The 22,828-nt window shown below is 37.6% G+C and overlaps 1 protein-coding gene across 2 annotated transcripts in view; it reads left to right on the top strand.

The window, feature by feature from the left end:
* BUB1 (BUB1 mitotic checkpoint serine/threonine kinase) overlaps window positions 1-22,828 on the top strand; it is an 88,168-nt gene that overhangs the window by 51,713 nt on the left and 13,627 nt on the right. For both annotated transcript variants that reach the window (XM_003804703.4, XM_063594542.1), the window contains 15 exons: window positions 51-189; window positions 1,418-1,614; window positions 3,695-3,738; window positions 4,708-4,808; window positions 6,414-6,466; window positions 6,558-6,742; window positions 7,853-8,004; window positions 12,415-12,674; window positions 14,221-14,279; window positions 15,515-15,643; window positions 15,737-15,847; window positions 16,611-16,710; window positions 17,145-17,226; window positions 18,346-18,523; window positions 20,740-20,827. In XM_003804703.4, coding sequence (XP_003804751.3) covers window positions 51-189; window positions 1,418-1,614; window positions 3,695-3,738; window positions 4,708-4,808; window positions 6,414-6,466; window positions 6,558-6,742; window positions 7,853-8,004; window positions 12,415-12,674; window positions 14,221-14,279; window positions 15,515-15,643; window positions 15,737-15,847; window positions 16,611-16,710; window positions 17,145-17,226; window positions 18,346-18,523; window positions 20,740-20,827 — 1,878 coding nt within the window. The remainder of the gene's footprint in view (window positions 1-50; window positions 190-1,417; window positions 1,615-3,694; window positions 3,739-4,707; window positions 4,809-6,413; window positions 6,467-6,557; window positions 6,743-7,852; window positions 8,005-12,414; window positions 12,675-14,220; window positions 14,280-15,514; window positions 15,644-15,736; window positions 15,848-16,610; window positions 16,711-17,144; window positions 17,227-18,345; window positions 18,524-20,739; window positions 20,828-22,828) is intronic.

Below are 22,828 nucleotides of genomic sequence, written 5' to 3'. Positions count from 1 at the left end.
CAAACTATACACTGCCCCGTGGAAAATTAACATTATCCATATTTTTCTAGATACATACAGTGGGTAGAAGAGAATTTTCCTGAGAATAAAGAATACTTGATAACTTTACTAGAACATTTAATGAAGGAATTTTTAGATAAGAAGAAATACCACAATGACCCAAGATTCATCAGTTATTGTTTAAAATTTGTAAGTATACTTAAGATGTATAATCAAATCTATAATCATGTTGTACTTTTGCTTTTTAAACTTAGATTGTAAGATCATTTTAGGCTTTTAATTCCTTGTTTCTAGTTCTGAAGATACAGAGAGGAAAATCTGTTCATTCTCTGATTCAACAGACTTCTGTGCCACTAGTGATTAAAAAGTATGTAGGGGCCGGGCGCAGTGGCTCACACCTGTAATCCCAGCACTTTGGGAGGCCAAGGCAGGTCGATCACTTTAGTTCAGGAGTTCGAGACCAGCCTGGCCAACGTGGTAAAATCCTGTCTCTACTAAAAATACAAAAATTAACTGGGCATGGTGGCAGGCACCTGTAATCCCAGCTACTCGGGAGGCTATGGCAGGAGAATTGCTCGAGCCTGGGAGGTGGAGGTTGCCATGAGCCGATATCAGATCATGTCACTGCACTCCAGCCTGGGTGACAGAGTGAGACTCTGTCCCCACCCCCTGCTCCCCCACCAAAAAAAAAGTATGTGCGGACTTCTCTCTACCAGCAACCAGTCAATCAACTCTGTAGTTGTGTCTCCAATTCAATTCCAGCACTACCTGAAAATAACTTCAGATTCCACAGCTTAAGGGTTCTGTTCCACAAGACTGCCTCTCACTTACAATGCCAGTTGCAAGCCACAGGTTGTTTTACCTGTGCTTCTGACTGACTGGCTACAAAGCAGAGTTCCCACAACCCTCTCCTTGGGTCTGAGTTCGATCAGTTTGCTTGAGTGGCTCACAGAACTCAAGGAAACACCTACGATTAATGTTTTATTATAAAGGATATTATTAAGAATACTGATGAACACCAGATGAAGAGATGTTTAGGGCAAGGTATTGGGGAAGGTGTGTGGAGCTTCCTTGCCCTTTCCAGGTGTGACACCCTCCAGGAACCTCCATGTATTTAGCTCTCCAGAAGCTTGTCTAAGCTCTATCGTTTTGGGTTTTTATGGAGGTGCCTTACACAGACATGATTGATGAAATCATTGGCCATTGGTGATTGGCTTAAACTTCAGTCCCTCTTCCCTCCCTGGAGGTTCAGCAGTGGGGCTGAAAAGTCCAACCCTCTAAACCTGCCTTGGTTTTGCTGATGACCAGCTCCCATCCGAAGCTACCTAGGGGCTCCCAGCTTAGCTGGCTAACTCCTCACCAGACATAGACTAGCAGTTCCATTATTCTTATGTCTTTTTGTTTTGGGTTCGTGTAGGCTGAGTACAACAGTGACCTCCATCAATTTTTTGAGTTTCTGTACAACCATGGGATTGGAACCCTGTCATCCCCTCTGTACATTGCCTGGGCGGGGCATCTGGAAGCCCAAGGAGAGCTGCAGCATGCCAGTGCTGTCCTTCAGAGAGGAATTCAAAACCAGGCTGAACCCAGAGAGTTCCTGCAACAACAATACAGGTAGTTACAAAGTCAAACTCTCTGTGATGATTCTGACTTTGAAAAGTAATGTTTGCTGTTAAAAATTGTATCAGCAATTTGTACAGGGAAATCCTTCTAGTTTTGGACAATGTGGATAATACAGGATAGTGTAAAGAAAAAAACTGCTCAGAAATATTACTGTTAACAATAACTGGCACATTTCCTTCTAGTATCTTTTCCTGTACCTGTGTGGGTATCTTTGTGTTTATATATTTTAACAGCAAATCATATTGTATGTCTAGTTATACATACAAAGAAATACTTAAGAAATTATGAGCTTTTAAACTACTTCTATAGTAGTTGTGAAATCTGTCACAGTGTTGTGTCATAATCCACTCTCCAATTGGACATTGAAGTTGTTTACATTTTGATTTTTATAAACAGCACCATGATAAATACTTTTTTTTTTTTGAGATGGAGTCTCACTCTGTCGCCCAGGCTGGAGTGCGATGGTGTAATCTCAGCTCACTGCAACCTGCCACTTCTGGGCTCAAGAGATTCTCCTGCCTCAGCCTCTTGACTAGCTGGGACTACAGGGACGTGCCACCATGCCCAGCTAATTTTTGTATTTTTAGTAGAGACGAGGTTTCGCCATGTTGGCCAGACTGGTCTTGAACCCCTGACCTCAAGTGATCTTCCTGCCTCGCTCGGCCTCCCAAAGTGCTGGGATTACAGGTGTGAGCCACTGCACCTGGCCTGTGATGAATATATTTCTTAATAACATTGTTCACATTTTAAAAACTTTTTCTATGATTAAACATATCTCACTTAGGGAATTGTGAAAATACAGAAAACGAAAGAAAACCTTTTGGCATTTTCCTTGGCGCTTTTTTCTCTTCTTGTTACAGGATTGCATGCATGCTTTATGTACATATACAGCTTTGCGTCAAGGTCTTTTTCCTTCATCATAAAAGTATTTTTTAGTATATTTCCTATTTTTACTTAGTTTCTTTTCATAGATTCTCAGAATTGAAACTATTGAGTCAAAGAGTATATGAAGAGTTTTTACACTTGTGGTGCATGTAACCAAACTACCTACTTGAAGGTTATACCAATTGTTTACTCTTCCCCTCTCATTAGTAGAATTTGAGACCTATTATCTACTGCACCCCTTGCCAGCCTTTAATATACTCATCTTTTCAGTTTTTCTATAGTACTCATGCTTTTTTAAAACGTCATTGAGATTTTTCAAACACACATAAAAAAGAAAAAATTAGTATAATCTTCCATTTATCACCAACTTTTAATAATTAACATTTTGTGTTTCTCAATGCTGACAAATTTTAAAGCCGATCCATAACAGCAAAATATTTTTCCCCAAACCCTATTGTAAACATCTCTAAAATCTTATTTCTTACAGAGCCTTATTCGATAATCATACCTAAGAAAACTAACAATAATTATTTAATATGTAATTTTCAGTCTTTCCTCATCACGTAAAATGGCTTCTTAACCATTGGTTTGTTTGACTTAAGAGCCAATAAGGGTTACCACTTGGTTGCTTTATAGTGTGCACTTTGGCTCGCATCGCTCAGAAATGTCAGGCATGGGAATTGCACATTACTTGACAGGTAGAGTTGAAAATGAAATATGCCATGAAATGACATATTTGAGAACTTCTCACAGAGTATGAACAATGATGTCTGCCTTTTGAAGCAGTAATCTAAGTACTTTTGTACTTTCACTTCTTTCTTCCAAATATATTAATTATGTTCCAAATGTATAAAGAACCTAAAGTAGGAGGTCAAACATCCTGTGTTAGAACATTTGCAGACTTGACACGTGGAGAAGAGGGTGCATTTTTATATGAATTTGAGAAATACTAACATAAACTAAGCAAAAGGAGGAATTTTTGTAATACAGATAATGTATTGGATATAAAAATATTTCCAGAATTTTATTTTTTAATTTCGAAGCAACTCTAAAATGCAACTGTACATTCTCTCTTGACGTCAGACTTTACTAGCTTATAAGTTGTCTATGGTATTTAGTTTTCACTCTAACAGCTATGTACTGTAAGTTTATAATCTACATTGATGCCTTTTCTGCTGTCATTTAGGTTATTTCAGACACGCCTCACTGAAACCCATTTGCCAGCTCAAGGTAAAATCAGGCTTTCTAAAATGCCTGTTGTTGTCCATTTAGTCTTGGATTTGTACTAGTATTTTCTTTTCTTTAAAAAACAAACCCGGCTGGGCATGGTGGCTCACACCTGTAATCCCAGCACTTTGGGAGGCCAAGATGGGTGCATCACCTGAGGTCAGGAGTTCGAGACCAGCCTGGCCAACATGGTGAAACCCCATCTCTACTAAAATACAAAAATTAGCCAGGTGTGGTGGTGGGCATCTGTAGTCCTGGCTACTCAGGAGGCTGAGGCAGGATAATTGCTTGAGCCCGGGAGGCAGAGGTTGCAGTGAGCTGAAATCATGCCACTTCATTCCAGCCCGGGTGACAGAGTGAGACTCCATCTCCACAAAAAAAAAAAAAAAAAAAAAAAAACCCATCCAATTTTTAATGAAAACCAAATTGCACTCTCAGGTAACAGAGAAAGCATTCTGATCATCATAATGCCTACTAAATAGCCCTAAAGAGCAGAGGCTTTGTCTTAGCATTTTAAAAGCTCAAACCTGCAAAAAAAAAATTGATAATTTCACTGTATTTGTAGGATTTTTTTTTAATTCAAAATTGACCAAAATACTTAATCTGGACTCCATCTATTTTGAATGGAATCAAATGTGTTTAATGCAACTTTTAAAGAAATATAGCCATTTCTTTTTCTTAGAACTAAGTATCACATTTCAGCAATAAGCATTGCCTATCCTATCTGGTTGTTTAAAATTATTATTTAGGTTTTACATTTCTTTTGGGTACTTCCTGGCATGTTCAGTTGATCAGAAAATTGTATAATACTTATTTTAAAAACGTTTTAGTTGAAATTTCTGAGACAGTGTGAATGAGTTGATTTACTTCTTATGATTCCTACTGGAAGGATCAGGGGAATTTATTATGTGATAATTTTACTTATGGTTTTACCCTTAATTTCTCCATATTTTATCCTCTTTTCCCTCATAGCTAGAACCTCAGAACCTCTGCATAATGTTCAGGTTTTAAATCAAATGATAACATCAAAATCAAATCCAGGAAATAACATGGCCTGCATTTCTAAGAATCAGGTAATAATGACATTTGTAGCTTGTGTGGAAACTGGGAATGGTATTGAATGGCCAGCCTGGCTGCCTTCTGCATCCACTTTGACATCTCATTTCTTTGATCTTTCTCTCATGGCTCTAAGCTCCATGTCAGCCACCTGCTCCTGTGGCAACTTCCTGGGCCTGTTATTCTCCCACACAGCTCACCTCAAATACAATTTGTTGTCTAACCCAGAGGCCCTCACCACACGGCCTCCTGTCTTTACTCTCCCCACCAGCTTTTCCCTTACCAATGTCCTTTCCTCTGTTCTGCTGGCCTCTGCATAGGCTCTGGAAATCCCTACTGGGAATGCATCCACCTGGGGGCTCCTGAGCCTGGCTTTCAAAACTCAGAGCCTCAAAGATTGCTGCCTGTTACCTCAAGTAACAGGGAGGTCTCATACTCCCAGGCAATGGGTCATACTCCCAGGCAATGGGACATGCTTCCAGTGTCTGATTCACTCTTTATGTTTTGTGTATCTCTTATGTTTCCAGGTTCACTCTTTAGCGCCAAACTATAGTGATTTCAGACTTCTTTTCCGTCTCTTCAAACTTGGGACCTCGCTACCTCTAGCCTCTCTCTCAGGAACTTCAAAAATACTATTTCAACAGATAGCAGATGCCATCAAGTGACATCTATCAGTTTTCTGCCACCAACCAATAAATGTAACTGCATCCTTCCCTGTGAGAAAAGGTGGCCTTCTATCTGTGCTTGTCCTTATCCTCATCAAGATTTTTGCCCTATGGAGATCTCTTCTGCCTCCATGGTGTATCAGCATGGGAAAATGCTCAAGTCTCTCTTCTTCCCTCAGCCTCATGTTTCCCAACTATGTTTCCCATGTTACCCTCCACAGTACAACTTTCTTTCAAAGTTCATCAAGGACCTCCTTGAAGCAAAAGCCAATGGAAACGCCTCTGTGCTTAGGGTGTATGTACAGGTTTCATTAATGTAATACATTCTTAGAAGTAGAATATGCGTTCCTGACTTTGACAGGTAGTGCAGCTTGTCCCAATTTACATTTTACGTCCTACACATGCTTGCCACCCTCCTGACCACCTATTGTCCTGTCTAAGCTCCAGACAGTAGAGATGGGTCTTGATTGCAGTCACATTTCCCAGACCTAGCTCAGAGTGTGACATGGAGGTGTCTGGCAAATATTTGTTTAGTGAAGGAATTTGAGAACTCTTGAGGGCAGAGTAGTACCTGAGGAAAATTTTAATTAAAAAAAAAATTTAACAGCAGTTGGGAATGTCAATCCCATAATGTTCAGACACTATACTCTAGCTACTAGACTATGAATTGAAGGGAAATCAACTATGGTTCTTCTCTACTGCTGAGTAGGACTTTATTAAAAACAAAACAACAACCAAAAAAACCTCTTTCTTTGATTAGATTAAGTTACAATAGTTATTTTAAGGTTGTTGATACAAACAATCTTTTGATATTAATCATAATTTAAAATTACATAAATCTACTTGGGATTAAGGTCCCTCTTCCCCTCAAGCATTTTCATATTGTTTTGTGAAGTAATTTGGGTGAAGCTTTCTTCTCAGATAAGTGAATGCTCATGTTTGTTTTCTGTTTTTTAGGGTTCAGAGCTTTCTGGAGTGATATCTTCAGCTTGTGATAAAGAGTCAAATATGCAAGTATAATCAGTGCATTAATCTATTATTAGTTTCCTTTAAGTGCTCTTCGGTACATTGTTGTAAATAATGTATTTTCCCCCATTGTAGGGAACAAAGAGTGATCACGATTTCTAAATCAGAATATTCTGTGCACTCATCTTTGGCATCCAAAGTTGATGTTGAGCAGGTTGTTATGTATTGCAAGGAGAAGCTTATTCGTGGGGAATCAGAATTTTCCTTTGAAGAATTGAGAGCCCAGAAATACAATCAACGGAGAAAGCATGAGCAATGGGGTACTTGCAATCTTGTATTTTTAGTTATTCTTATGTCACATAAAAAAATCCTCATCTCTGAGTAACTACTTTTTTAAAGAATAATTGACTATGTTGAAAGACTGCAAAAAAGTCTTCATCTCATCCTATCAGAAGCCCAGAAATCATTATTAACCCATTTTGCGTTTGCCCCGAGAAAACTGCGCTGGCAGCAAGCTGCACTTTTTTTTTCTGAATTGGAAATTGCTTAACCACTAGTGTAGCAGCCAAGTTAGTCCAAGGACTAAATTGATGTCTTGGCAGCAAACTCATAGTTGAAAGAGTACTAAATTAGATATCCATACCAGTGTCATCTTAGCTTTAGTGAAATAAATATTTAAAAAATTTTCAGTATTATCTGTATATAGTAATTCTAAACCTCTAGGTCAGTTATTTGAACCTTTATTCCACTCAGGACTTTTATACTATCTAAGTTATTTGGGCTATAGCCATTCTGGGCCTTTCTTTTCTGTTCATTACTTTTCATACTCAGTTGACAACAGAGAAGACAAGTCAGTTAACACAGAGGACTCATTTTGTGCTGGGCATAGATGTGTTTTTCTTTCACATGCTATGACCAGAAGTTTTAAGCCAGACTCTTTGACTTGTCTGTGGCATGGCTCTGTTAACCAGTTGTTGGAAATGGGACTGACCACAGCATGCTTGAAGCCCTGATCATTTAGTGCACTTCACTTCTACTTAGAAAGTCTCTAGAAATTTTTATCTTATAAAAACAAATAAAAATTTATTTTAAAATGATTTGCACAATCATGATTGTTTACAAGAACAATCATGTATATGATGGCTACAAAAATCTTTACTATTATACTGTGCTATTATTATTATTTTTGATCAGCATGTAGATTTTTTTTTTTTTTTTTTAGTAATTTACATGCCCTGAACATGTAGTAGCCAAGCTGTGGGCAGGTAAAAATTAAAAGGTAATACAAGTTTCACTTCTAAAACCAAATATGAGAAAGACTAATAAAAAAATCGGCCCCCTAAAATATAACCCTTTCCTCATTTTGCATGTATTCCTATGATGACCTGGATTTAAATTTTGCATGCAAACCATTTCTATCTTTCCTAAAGTAAATGAAGACAGACATTATATGAAAAGGAAAGAAGCAAATGCTTTTGAAGAACAGCTATTAAAACAGAAAATGGATGAACTTCATAAGAAGTTGCATCAGGTGGTGGAGACATCCCATGAGGATCTGCCCGCTTCCCAGGAAAGGTCCGAGGTATGTTGTGCTCCTCATGACACATCCTGTGCCCAGCAGCAGGAATGGCAGTTTGATTTGTTCCTTTCTATGTGCTGTTTTAGAGTTAATTCTGATGTTAATTTAGCTGTAACTTTCTGAAAGTCTAAAATAATTTGACACAGATGTTCACAATGTAGAGTGAGAGTAGAAAGTTACAAAACAGAATGGTAGTATGTTTTACATGTTTGTGTGTATGTGTACATGTCTATATATTCATGTATTTATATATAGACCTTTTTCTGGTTTTTGTACAGTGACTATTGTGTAATGAAAATTGGAGTATAGTACTCTCAATAATTTATCATTTAGATATATTTTTTGTTTGCCATTATTTCATCTTGGAAAAGCAGAGAAGTGATGAGTGTGTTAGAGCCACATATATTTTCTTAAAATTAGTAGTGAATGAAGGAGATTGGAAATAAACTCATTTAAACTGTATAATGGTTGCTTAATCTTTCATATTATATGTTTGTCTATGACATAGGATACGATGAAGATAAAATACTTTATTTTCTTACATATTTGGAAAGTATAAAAATATGTGACTAGATGGTTTTTTAAAATATCACATGAAAGGTGTGTATTTATGTATATATGAAGGAGAGCATTCATTTGTATATATGTATGTATGCATACACACACACACACACACACACACAAACATTCTTTTTCTTTTTTTTTAAATTTTTAGACGGGGTCTTGCTCTGTCACCCATGCTAGAGTGCAGTGGTATGATAACTGTTCATTGTATCCTCCTTAGTAGCTGCAACCACAGGCATGTGCCACCACACCCACCTAATTTTTTATTTTATTTTTATAGAGATAGGGTCTCGCCATGTTGCCCAGCCTGGTGTCAAACTCCTGGGCTCAAGTGATCCTCTTGCCTCAGCCTCCCAAAGTGTTGTGATTACAGGTGTGAGCCACCACGTCTGGTCTGAATGTTCTCCTTTATTGCTAACTGCTATAGTTTGTATTTTTCCAGACTTATTGTGTATGAAGACACATAAATATGAATACAATAGAACGTTCTACATAAATAAGACTTATTTTCTGCTTTTTCTACCTAACACCTCTGATAGATCTTTCACTGCTATTGCATAGATATCTAACTAATTCTACTTGCAGCATAGTCTTCTGTCATACCTTATAAAAGGGAGTGTATCATGTAGAAATTGTTAGAAATCATGCTACCTTTCAAGTGTATGTACCTAAAATGCTGTCAGTCTGCCCTCTATAAACTTAGGATTGTGCACTCACATTAATAGTGTGTAAAAGGACTTGTTTCTTGTACACATTTGGCTAACATTAACTATACTAAATCTTTTCAAGCACCTGATGTAGTTTCTTTAATTATAGGTAGATTTGGACATTTTTTGGATACATTTCGTGGCTGTTTAACTTCTTTCCTTTAAATTGACTGAATGGCTTTGTCCATTTTTCTATTGAGTCATTTCATTTTTTTTCTGATTTGTTTGGATTTCTTTTTGTATAATTTATATTTTCCCTGGATAGTTGCAAGAAATTGTTAATAAATTGTTCTCCCTGGCTCCTTTCCTGTGGTATATCCCTGGTTCCCATGTCATTATCTCTCCTTAATGTCCTCATTTCGAAGGCACACTTTCTCCAGTAGCTTATTTAAAAAAAAAAAAAAAAAAAAGGCAACAGCAGCATGTTTGAGGGGTTAGTTTTTGAGGTCTCTTGCATGTCTAAAAGCATCTTTATTTTACCGTCACATTTGGTTGATAATTTGGTTGGGCACAATGTTCTAGGAGGGAACTTACATTCCCTCAGAGTTTTTAAAGACACTCCTTCATTGTTTTTTGGCTTGCACTATTGGTGTGGAAAAACCCAGAGTCCTTCTGATTGTTGGTTCTTTGATGTGATGTTTGTTTTTCTCTAGAGGGGTGTAGAATCATTTTTCCCTGCTGTATTGTGACATAGTGATGTATCTGGTATTTATCTTTTCATCCATTATACTTAGTGCTTAAATGTTCTAGTTTTGCAATTCTGGGGAATTTTCTTGATATTTATTTTCAGAGGTGGATATTTTTTCCTCATACTCTCTGTTAGGCTATCCTGGACTGGTCATTTAATTTTCTTAAATTTCACCATTTTCTATCTTTGTCCTTTTTTCCCCCTAATTTTCTTTGAGAGTGCCTTAATTTTTATGGCCATCTTATTAAATTCTTTTTTTTTTTTTTGAGATGGAGTCTCGCTGTCGCCCAGGCTGGAGGGCAGTGGCATGGTCTCAACTCACTGCAAGCTCCGCCTCCCGGGTTCACGCCATTCTCCTGCCTCAGCCTCCTGAGTAGCTGGGACTACAGGCGCCTGCCACCATGCCTGGCTAATTTTTTTTGTATTTTTAGTAGAGACAGGGTTTCACCGTGTTACCAGGATGGTCTCGATCTCCTGACCTCGTGATCCGCCCACCTTGGCCACCCAAAGTGCTGGGATTACAGGCTTGAGCCACAGTGCCCGGCCAGCATCTGCTTTTAAACAGAATTTTACAATGTTCCTATCTTCACCTCCACCTTCACTTCCATTCTGAGGTGTAGCTAGCATTGTAGATTTCTGAACTTGTCTAGCAATTAGGGACACACCGCTCCTAGCCTCCTTCAACAGCTATGTGAAGTGTTAGAATTCCTTCACTGTCATGTTGGTGAGATTTTTGGAGTATATCAAGCCACTGTCTTTAACTAGAAGCCTCCCTTTTTCAAACTTACTTCTCTGTATGAATAGCATCAGGATATATTTTCCAAGTAGATTGCCTGTTGTCTGTAAATCATTTATTGATCTGCTCAGCCTTTCCCCATTGATTTAAAATATCTTTACCATGTACTAAATTTTCATATATACAAGATCCAATTCTAAAATATCTATACCTTTGCTTTAGTCGGTAGATCTCTTCTTGATCATTTCATAGGTGTATTTACTACAACTTCCTTTTTTTTTGAGACGGAATCTCCCACTATCGCCCAGGCTGGAGTGCAGTGGTGCAATCTCCGCTCACTGCAACCTCCGCTTCCTGGGTTCAAGTAATTCTCCTGCCTCAGCCTCCTGAGCAGCTGGGATTACAGGCGCCCGCCACCATGCCCAGCTAATTTTTTCTATTTTTAATAAAGATGAGGTTTCACTATGTTGGCCAGGCTGATCGTGAACTCCTGACCTTGTGATCCACCTACCTCGGCCTCCAACTTTCTTATGTGTTTTGGTGTCTGGTGGAGAAAATCTCTGGTATTGTTCAGAATATTTCTTCAGAATTGAATATTATGATGATTTTTAATCTTTACTAATTTGGTAGGTGAGAAAATGGTGTAGGTTATCATTTTTGCTGACAAATGAGGATGAGGTTTTTATATTTTTTTCCGTTAGTCTGTAAAATAACTATTCTTGCCCTAGACATTTGGTAGTGTGTGTTTGTTTGTGTTTTGAGGCAGGGGCTCACTCTGTCATCTAGGCTGGAATGCAGTGATGCAATCTCAGCTCACTGCAGCCTCCTCCTCCCAGGCTCAAGTGATCCTCCCACCTCAGCTTCCTGAGTAGCTGGGACTACAGACACATGCCTCCATGTCCAGCTAATTTCTTGTATTTTTTGTAGAGACAGGGTTTTGCCATGTTGCCTAGCCTGGTCTCAAACTCTTGAGCTCAAGCAAACCACCAGCCTCGGTCTCCCAAAGTTCTGGGATTGATTACAGGCTTGAGCCACCCATGCCTGGCTGGTGTTTTTCTTAACAATTTATAAGCATACTTTTATATGGTGAGAAATTAACTCATCTAACTTTGTAACACTAAAGCATACAATTACAATCTTACACTGATGTGAGTAGCAAAGCAAAGATTTTAAATTTAGAGCTTGTTATGCTTCCTGTTGTGAGACAGGCTTTTGTGGCAGTTATTATTGCAATTTATATTTGTGTTTCCTATTCTTCAAAGTGAAAACGGCTATGAAAAGTATTTTATTTATTTATTTTTTTCCCTTTTTCAAGCCCTATCTCACATACCAATCTAAGGGTATTTTAATGGGAGGAAAACCGTAATGAGCTTTTGATAACACTGATTTGTCGACCTTTTCCCAAAATTAAGTAAAGAGAAATAAGATAATACTTAAATGCTGATACAACTATAGAGACTTGTTATTTCAGTGGTTAGAAATTATAAGCTGCTAATGGTGTCTGTGGTTCAGAAGCTACAAAGCATCCATTTTGTAGAGTGGTCTTTTTGTTGTTGACTGTACATTTCAGAATGCTTGAAGAAGGAGTATGGGGAAACTTCAAGGAAAAAGGAATCCATTGAAGACAGATGCCATGCTTTGAGAAGATGTAATGCCTGATTAGTAGTATTCTGGACTTCATGGTTTTGTTTTTGTTGTTTGTTTGTTTAACTTGAAAGGTTAATCCAGCACGTATGGGGCCAAGTGTAGGCTCCCAGCAGGAACTGAGAGCGCCATGTCTTCCAGTCACCTATCAGCAGACACCAGTGAACATGGAAAAGAACCCAAGAGAGGCACCTCCTGTTGTTCCTCCTTTGGCAAATGCTATTTCTGCAGCTTTGGTGTCCCCAGCCACCAGCCAGAGCATTGCTCCTCCTGTTCCTTTGAAAGCCCAGACAGTAACAGACTCCATGTTTGCAGTGGCCAGCAAAGATGCTGGGTAAGCTGAAGGTAGTCCTAGAGATCACAGTGATGTGAGTGGCACCTGTCACCTTCTTTACATGACCTGCATTATCAGGAACAGTATGTAAAAGATGAATGATGTCTGCCTTTTATTTTTAGATAGGTATGTTGTTGAAAAAGCAAGTGGCAAAACATTGCTCCCAATCCTTTAGGCTTACTTATTCCATGCTTCTTTTAGAATATTTATTTTATACTTTCGTGAATTAAAAATTTTCAGTACCTGAAAGTCAACTGTCACTTTGTAACTGAAGAATGTACAGCTGTTAGGCTAAAATTCCCTTTGCTCACTGGCTGTGATTGAATACCTGCAGGGATCATAACTGTCTAGACAATTACTTGACATGTGTTCTCATATTCCTTCTGTCTTCCCATAGAGAGCAGTTTGGGATTAATACACATGATTCTGTCTCTCAAAATGTACCTCTGCACTGGAAGTTTTTACCCCAATTTTGAGGGATTTTTCCAGATTTCAGAAATTATAGTTAATGTCATATCACTCGTTTAAGTTACATTTTTACCTCCAGTCATTTTGGCTCTCTTTTAGCTCGTTTTTATAGGGATTTGTAAAATTAAAAATGCTTTGCATGTTTTACTTTATACCTTAACAGGGTTTATTAAGGGAACTCCAGCAATGTTAAATAGACATGTTAGATCCACTACCCCAAGTGCACTTAAAGTGTGATATAAATGGCTTGTGTATCATTTTTTTCTTTCTTGATAACCATTACTTTTAAATGCTAGAGGACATTGCACTGTGGCTGCTGGCTCATCACAGCAAAGGTATCCTGCACAGCTGAGGCGCACCAGTGCTTCTCCATGTCCTGACTCTGGTTAGCTGCCTGGAGCCGGGCTCAACTCTTTAACCTCTGTAATGAATGGGATCATTTGAATAGTCATAGGACTCTACCACATATAGAGATGGTTCTTATCCCTGTAATCCCTGTGTCACACAAATGTTTAGTACCTGGTCTTTTCTGTAAGAATTCTTTTCCTGAAATGGAACTCAAAGGAAAAAAAAAAACATTTTATTTACTAACACTGTAGACCCTAAGTAGTTCCATCTGTATTTTAACAGGCTTGTAATTATTGACTGATTCTTTTTTCTTTCTACTATTATTTCTTGAGAGTCAGTTAAAAATTCTAATAGATCAAGCATTTTTTTGTTTTGTTTTGTTTTTGTTTTGAGATGGAGTCTCGCTCTTGTTGCCCAGGCTGGAGTGCAATGGTGCGATCTTGGCTCACTGCAACCTCTGCCTCCTGGGTTCAAGTGATTCTCCTGCCTCAGCCTCCCAAGTAGCTGGGATTACAGGTGCCTGTCAGCACACCCCGCTAATGTTTTTTTGTATTTTTAGTAGAGAAGGGGTTTCACCATATTGGCCAGGCTGGTCTTGAACTTCTGACCTCAGGTGATCCTCCTGCCTCGGCCTCCCAAAGTGCTGGGATTACAGGTGTGAGCCACCACCGTGCCCAGCCTAGATCAAGCATTTTATTCTCTAGTGTGTCTCAAGAGTTTTCTCTTCCAGATGTGTGAATAAGAGTACTCATGAATTCAAGCCACAGAGTGGAGCAGAGATCAAAGAAGGTAATGTTTAATTATAATAAATGTGTTTCTGTCCAGATTCCTCTGTATCACTCAGAGGTGTATTTTGTGGCTGTGGTTTATGAAGGCTTCAGGCCTTAATGAACCTGAGTGTTAGATTTCCTATTCTTAGAGTATAGGTTATTTATCCCTGAACCATTTCAAATAAATGTAGAAATCCACTTGTTAGTCACATCTTCTTTAACATTCTTTGGAAATGTAATTTGTGAATACATTTCTAGTAAATTTCTCAGGAAATTAATCCAAAACAGAGTCATCTTTAGTATGTTAGGTAGGAAAGGTTATCAAAAGTTTAATTAGGAGTGTTACACTGTTATTCGGTACTACTTTGTTAGAGGCATTTGCATAGGAGATAAGTCTTATAAATAATAAGATGCACAGGTTGGGCTTTCACTTCTCCGCTGTGTGACTGGGACATTTTTTTTCTGGACAGTTTGGTGAGGAGGAGGGCTGTCTGAAATAGCTGGAGGTTCATTAACTGAACCAAGACTCACTGAGCCTGCTCTGTAGGTGCCAGGCACTGTTATACATAGTTAGGGATGAAGTCATGAACAAAAAATCTCCACCCACACAGAGGGGGAAAGAAATGTACTACTGGAGTTGTGGGGTTGAAATTTCAGTCCAGGTGATATTTGGGTAAAGGGCTAAAGTTAGGGAGCTACCATGCCATTAGCTTGGGCAACTTTTCAGACAGAGGGAATATTAAGTGCTAAGCCCTCAAGCAGGAAAATCTCTGATATATTCTAAGCACAGCAAAGGGACCAATGTGGGGAGGTAAGCAGGGAGAGGAGGAAGGTGAGGCCTGATCAAACAGGACCCAGGCTGTGCAGGGCCTTGTATTCTATGCCTGACTGCAGTGGAATGAGATGGGAAGCCAATCTTAAGATTTACATTGTGACTATGAACTTGGGATACAGTGGCACTAAGGGTATAATTTATGACAAAGTTGCTAATCTGGTATAATCCAGACCAACCACTCAATCTCTTTCAGCCTTCATTTCCTTTTCTGTAAAAGGATAATTTTCACCTCATTTACTTCATAGGACTATTATAAAGATAAAAATGAAATATATGAAAGCACTATAATACTGGAAATTCTTAGTGATAATTTTTAACAATGACAAACTGTTTTAATTGTAACTTACTTAACTTGTGTGTCTTTTAAGTTATTCTGATTTCCCTACTGATACCACATTTTGTCTCCATTTCTTTGCTAGGGTGTGAAACACATAAGGTTGCCAACACAAGTTCTTTTCACACAACTCCAAACACATCACTGGGAATGGTTCAGGCAACGCCATCCAAAGTGCAGCCATCACCCACCGTGCACACAAAAGAAGCATTAGGTAAAGTATTTTATCTGAGTGTGTAGCACCTGATGACAAGTTAATGAAAGCTCTTTTGCAACCTGTTTACAATTATTCTTTTTGTTCTTTAAGGTTTCATCATGAATATGTTTCAGGCTCCTACACTTCCTGATATTTCTGATGACAAAGATGAATGGCAATCTCTAGATCAAAATGAAGATGCATTTGAAGCCCAGTTTCAAAGTAATAACTATTTAAAAGCTACTAAGTGCATAGCATTATAGGTGGTTATCACAGAAAATATCAAGAATTATTTAAGAGGTGACCCTGCCCTTGATTAGCTTGTCACGTAAAGGCAGGGAATGCATGAAATAAAAATAAGACAGTTCTTGACAAAGTACTCAATGTGTGTGATAGATTTGCTTGATTAAAGGAAAAAAAAAAAAAGAATAGTGCTAAAGAAGGACAAAACCCCCACGGATAAGAAGGGCTGAGTACTCAAGGTGTGACTTGAGCCTTCACTGGTAGAGGAATGGCTGGGGCAGAGTATTAGAGGAGGCTGGCAGCTAGCCCACATTTGTCTAGAGTCAGGGGATTCATGCTAGAAGCCAGAGATCATGATAAAGATAAGTAGAAGCCAATTAGACTCAGGAGGACTTGAAATGTAAAGCTAAGAGCTTAATTCTTTCTTGAAGGAAATGGAAAACGAAACCCTGAGAGCGTTTATTGAGTGAGTCAGGTGACAATAGTAGTGATTTAGGAGAATGATTAACACCTTGCTGATATGTGGCAGGGACTCGTGACCTGGGACTTGAGTACAAAACCCTGTTACCATAGTTAAGTCACTTCATCTCACTATAGTGACTTACTGCCTAGTATTTGAAAAGCTGATATTAGTTCTTTTCTGTCAGCTGTTATTCCTTTTTCTTATTTGTAGTTGAAGTTTAATATAAAGGATGTTTTTTCCTAGTACAATAATTAGATGCTATTTTTTATTCTGTTGCAGAAAATGTAAGGTCATCGGGGGCTTGGGGAGTCAATAAGATCATCTCTTCTTTGTCATCTGCTTTTCATGTGTTTGAAGATGGAAACAAAGAAAATTATGGGTAAAAAAAATACCATCTAGTTAATGGGATGCTGCCGAGTTTTCTCTGGGACCAGAGGTGGTGGGGTGGTGAGGAGAGAATGTGAACTGCTAATCACATGGTCAAATGAGCCTTTTGACCACACAACCAGGGGGGTGTTGCCAAAGTTCTCCAGATTTACAGTACTGCAGGAATTCATTTTTGGCCTCTTAAAAGTTATGTGACAGAAATTTCTGTACTTCCCACCCTCACTTAAGTAATGATAGGTCTACTTTTATAAGTCATGTTAATTTGATTACACTCAGTTTTGCTAGAACTGCTATAAAAGCAAGGAATATCTGTATAAAGATTAACTCATTAAATAGGATAAGTAGAGAACTTTTCTAATGGTCAAGTGATAGCATTTATTTCCTTAGCATATTTTACTATTTATAATTTAGCAAATCTTTCCTTAGATTACCACAGCCTAAAAATAAACCCACAGGAGCCAGGACCTTTGGAGAACGCTCTGTCAGCAGACTTCCTTCAAAACCAAAGGTAAACAAACCTGTTTTATCTATGAAATGGGTCCTACAACCCATCCGCTTTATTCTACCAAATGATTATGCCAGTCAGAGGATATTGTGTATGTGAAACTATGCTGAAAAATATGAAACATAGGAAGAATATGTTTCTTTTAGGACATTATTTAATAATTATTCAAGAAGAAACAGGGTATGTGCATATTTTCCAAGTGTCCTACCAAAATTATTTATTAATATTCATTACTGTGGTGGTTTCACATTTATCCACAAATTCTTTGAATTTTTTCCTCCAGTTTAATTCATCTCCTTTTGAGTGTGGCTAGATTTGGTGACTTGCTTCAGACAAAAAGCAAAGGGAAAGGGAAAATTAGATTACAGTAGGGAAACATGGCAGATTCTGCCTAATCAAGTGATTGGGTTAACCAGGAATAAGTCGTGTTGACAGCAGATATCCCCTAATATGATGTAATGAGAAGAACATTTCACCTCTGATATCCTTCCCAAAAATCTGTAACCCCAGTCTAATCATGAGAAAACATCAAATAAAGCCCAAACTGTGTAGGGACATTCTACGGAGTTTCTGACTAGTGTTCAAAAGTGTCAGTACAAAAAAGACTAGGAAAGGCCAATAGACAATGACAGACTCAAGGAGGCTAAGAACACTTGACAACTAAAGGTGACATGGGATCCTGGATTGGATCCCTGAACAGAGGAGGCACATTAGTGGGAAAAAAAAGGTGAAATCCAAACTACAGTTAATAGTACTATTTCATTTTTACAAATGTGCCACAGTTCTATAAGAAGTTGACATTAGAGGAAGCTTGGTGAGGAGGGTATGTGGAAATTCTGTGCTATCTTTGTAACTCTTCTGTAAATCACAACTTTTTCAAATTAAAAAATATATATATAATTTGAAAACAAAAATGTGGCTCTTGCTGTAATGTAACTCCACTGATTTTCCAGTTCTGGGGAAAAGAACTGAACCATGATATTGTGGGCTGTATTAGCCAGGGGTTGACATCTGTTTCTTCTTTAATCCTCATTTCTTTGGATCTTAAAGTGTTATCGAATAAGGTTTCATGGACAAAAGAGGGAGATTGCTGCTTTTTTTTCATTTCATCTTCTGTTATAGGAGGAAGTGCCTCATGCTGAAGAGTTTTTGGATGACTCAACTGTATGGGGTATTCGCTGCAACAAAACCCTGGCACCCAGTCCTAAGAGCCCAGGAGACTTCACATCTGCTGCACAACTTGCGTCTACACCATTCCACAAGCTTCCAGCGGAGTCAGTGCACATTTTAGAAGATAAAGGTGTGTGTTACACTGTTTTAGTGTCTGTCTTCTGCCAACTTTGATTCTTTCAGTTTTCTTCATGAAGTTTGATTCTTATAGTTTTCTTCATGAAAATTCCACATGGGAACTTTGAAAATCATAAAGAAGAAACTTAAAATCTGTTCATTGTATTTTTGTTCATAGGTTTTTTTTTTCCTTTGGCATATTGTCTTCCTAAAGTCTATGTATTTTTAAAATATAATAGCTTAGATTATAGGTAGAATGGGAGAAAATCTATAGAAGCATTTAAAGGAAATAAGGTCCAACCCATTTGTATAGGTAGAGCATGTTTATTTTGTTTCATAGCAAACAAAACAGCCACTACAGACATTAAATTATTTGAATGCTAAAAATAATGAACATTTATATTTTCTAATTTAATAAGAGTAACAGCCAATTTTAGTCCTAGATGTGTGTCTACACACATATATGTCAACTTTATTAGACATAGCCAAGTATGATAGTCAGAAAGTCTTATTTTTCCTACTTTTAGTGATCTGACTTTAAGAAAGTAATGATAAAACTCACAAGTAGTCCTTATTTCTACCGTTTCAAATCTATCACCCTACATATTTAAAAATTCATCATATATCTGAATTGAATCCTAACATATGACATTGTCATTAAGCACAGATAATTGTTAACTATTAAGTACCAACCTACAAACTAGACAGTCCTCTTGGTATCCACAGAGGATTGGTTCCAGGAACCCCTGCAGATACCAAAATCCAGGTGGATGCTCAAGTTCCATAGTTGACCCTGCAGAACTTGTGGATATGGAACCTGTGAATACAGAGGGCTGACTGTATACTAACTATCATTGCTCACGCTTTTAAAATATAGCAATTGTTTACCAAAGCAATAATAGAAGAGCTGCCAAAGAATTTCACTTCATTGGATGAAAGCATATTTTAATGTGGGTTCTGAGCCTATAGACCTAAACATTTTTGACCAAGGATTTCTTAGAGTGCTAATCCAATATAATAAATTTCTTTTCTGAATCTTAAAGGAGAGGTCAGTTGAAACTTTGACAATTGCCAAGCACCATCACAAGCTTGCCTTTAATTAAAAAAAAAAAAAAAAAAGATTAAAGCCTTTTCCATCCAGGAAAAGTAGTTTAATGAGTCTAAAGAATCCTTCAAAAAGTCAATATTGGCTATTCTTAAGAGTATTTGGCACTTTGGCTCGATAAACAAAAACTAATGTTCTAGTGCTAAAAAGTAGTAACACCTGTTCAGTGAAGGAGTATCTGATAAAATGTAATCCAATATACTTGGCTGTGTGCAGTATTATAATCACTTGGTAGAAGTTTATTCTGTATTTCTGTTCTTCCTAGTCTACCTATCTATAGATAGATTTTTTTTTTTATTATGGAGAGTAATAAATATTGCCAGGTTGCTTTCTGATTTAAACACAAAATCGTTTCAATAAATTAAATGCTAATTTAGTCAATCAACTAATTGACTACAACATGTTAAAGTGAAAAACCCAAAATCTCTGCCCTCCAGAAGCATTGTAGCCTTTTACTCTCCATGTTCTTGTCTTCAGGTTCTCCTGAAGCTGGGTGTAGCCCTGCCATCCGTACCAGTAACTTCCCATGGTCTGGTCATCCTGCCCACAATGGACTTGCCACTCTCTCGACCCCTTTTTTCTTGAAGGATTATAGGGATTAGATGTAGAGTTGAAATGCTCACATATATTAGTAGTAGATTTTATTTGTTTGTTTGTTTTTAAGAGATAAGGTCTTGCTATGTTGCCCAGGCTGAGTGCAGTGCAGCCTCAAACTCCTGGGCTCAAGTGATCCTCCTACCTCAGCCTCTTGAGTAGCTAGGGCTACAGGCTCCTACCACCACATCTGGTTAATTTTAAAAAGTTATTTTAGGGATAGGGTCTCACTATGTTGCTCAGCCTTGCCTCAAACTACTGGCCTCAAGTGATCCTCCCACCTCAGCCTCCCAAAGCACTGGGATATAGGCATGAGCCACTGTGCCTGGCCAGTAGTGGATTTTTTTAAAGTGATTTTTTCCTCCCATTTTTTGAATCTTATTATACATTTTACAATGGAACACTATTTTGAAATCATAATGCAAGTCAGTGTCAAAAGAAATCCTAGACTTTGTAACCATATCAAATGGTGTGTGTTGTGCACACATGTGCATCTAACATATCTTGTCTCTAATTTTTGAATCTTTCAGAAAATGTGGTAGCAAAACAGTGTACCCAGGCGACTTTGGATTCTTGTGAAGAAAACATGGTGGTGCCTTCAAGGGATGGAAAATTCAGGTATTGTGAGGGTTTATTTGGTTCTGCCATTCTCTTCATTTTCATTCTAACACTGTTTACCATTTTCATTCTAGCTTTGCCTTTTAGGCTGTAATAGAATACCTAATTTTAGCCTTAAAGGCCAATAAAGATTTTATGGACTAGTAGCTTTAAGTCAGAAGGTACTCTCCGTGAATATACATACAACAGTGAACCTAAGCACTTGATACATCAGGCCGGTGCTTGATGAGAAAACATCAGAGAAACCCAAATTGAAGGACATTCTCCAGAATACCTGGCCAGTACTCCTCAAAACTGTCAAGGTCTTGGGAAACTAAGACTAAGAAACTGTCACAGATGAAAGAAGAGTAAAGAGACATAGCAACTAAATGCAACCTGGTACCCAGGACTAGATCCTGAAGCAGAAGTTCCTTAGTGAAAAGAGTGGTGAAATTGAATGATGTCTACAGTTTAGTTAATAGTAACGGAACAAATGTTGGTTTATTAGTTTTGACAAAGGTACCATTGTAATAGGAAAGGATAATCTTAGCAGAAATTGAGTGAGGAGTATACAGGAATTCTCTATTATCTTTGCAACATTTCTTTATACCTAAAATTATTACAAAGAAAGTATAGTTGAAAAAAGTTTACAACAGGAAAAATGTGACAAGTGAAAATAGCAGTGTATGAAATTGCATGTATAAATTTATTTGTATAAAAATACATACTTCAGTATGTTTAGGTAGATATTGATTAGGGGTGTATGTGGAGATATATGTGCAATCAGTTCTCATTATTCACTATAATTCTATAGAGTCACCACAAACACTGAATTAGTGAATACCGAATATTCTTAAGGGGAATACAGACAGCATCCTTCAAGCCTCTAATAACAACATTTTGTTAAAAAACACCTTATTTATTATCTATTGTCAATTCATTAACATTGAATTTATGTCCAGCAACACTGACTTACATCTAAATAAAGCTTATCTAATACACATATTTTCACAGGTTTCTAGTGCTTAGGAACATTAGAGAGCACTTCAGCACTATACTTCGGGACCATTTTCAATACCAAAATCACCAAGAAAAAGCACAAAGACACAAAAATTGTGACACTAAGTACAGCTCGAAAAGGATACTTGTTTGCAGTATGAGAGCTGGAACCGGAAGGCTGAGTGTCACCTTGTTCAACCTTAGCTCAGAACATGTATGTTAGGTGGCTCAATTTTTCATCACTCTGCGTTCTGTAAATGACTGAAAAATCACTATGAGTATTGATTTGAAGCTTACAAATAAATTTTAGCATGCAGGTGAATTCACAAATATGAAATCCATTAATAATAAGGATCAACTGTATACTGTGTGTGTGTGTGTGTGTGTGTGTGTGTGTGTGTGGATGTATATGTATACATATACTTCCATGTACAGTCATGCAGTTGCTTAACAACTGGGATACTTTCTGAGAAATGTGTCTTTAGGCAGTTTCATTGTTACATGAACATCAGAGTGTATTTACATGAACTTAGATGGTTTGATTAGTTTACTACACACCTAGGCTATATGGTATAACCTGTGGCTCATAGGCTAAAAACATGTACAGCATGTTATTGTATTGAATACTATAGGCAATGGCAACAGAGTGGTGTAAGAATTTGTGTATGTAAACATAGAGAAGATATAGTAAAAATACAGTGTAAAAGATAAAAAATGGTGTTCTGTATAGGGCACTTCCCATGAATGGAGCTTGCAGGACTGAAGTTGCTCTGGGTGGGTCAGTGAGTGAGTGAGTGGTGAGTGAACGTGAGGGCCTAGGACATTACTGTGCACTGCTGTAGACTTTAGAAACACTATAGTTAGGTTACACTAAACTTATAAGAAAAATTTTTCTTCAGTAATAAATTAGCCTTAGCTTACTGTGAGCTTTTTACTTTATAAACTTAAAAAGTTTTATCTTTTTGACTTTTGTAACAACACTTAGCTTAAAAAACAAACACATTGTACAACTATACAAAAATA

Source organism: Pan paniscus, chromosome 12 (genome assembly GCF_029289425.2).
Source record: "Pan paniscus chromosome 12, NHGRI_mPanPan1-v2.0_pri, whole genome shotgun sequence".
In the NCBI taxonomy this organism is placed as follows: Eukaryota; Metazoa; Chordata; class Mammalia; order Primates; family Hominidae; genus Pan; species Pan paniscus.
This window is presented reverse-complemented; position numbering and strand designations above follow the sequence as displayed.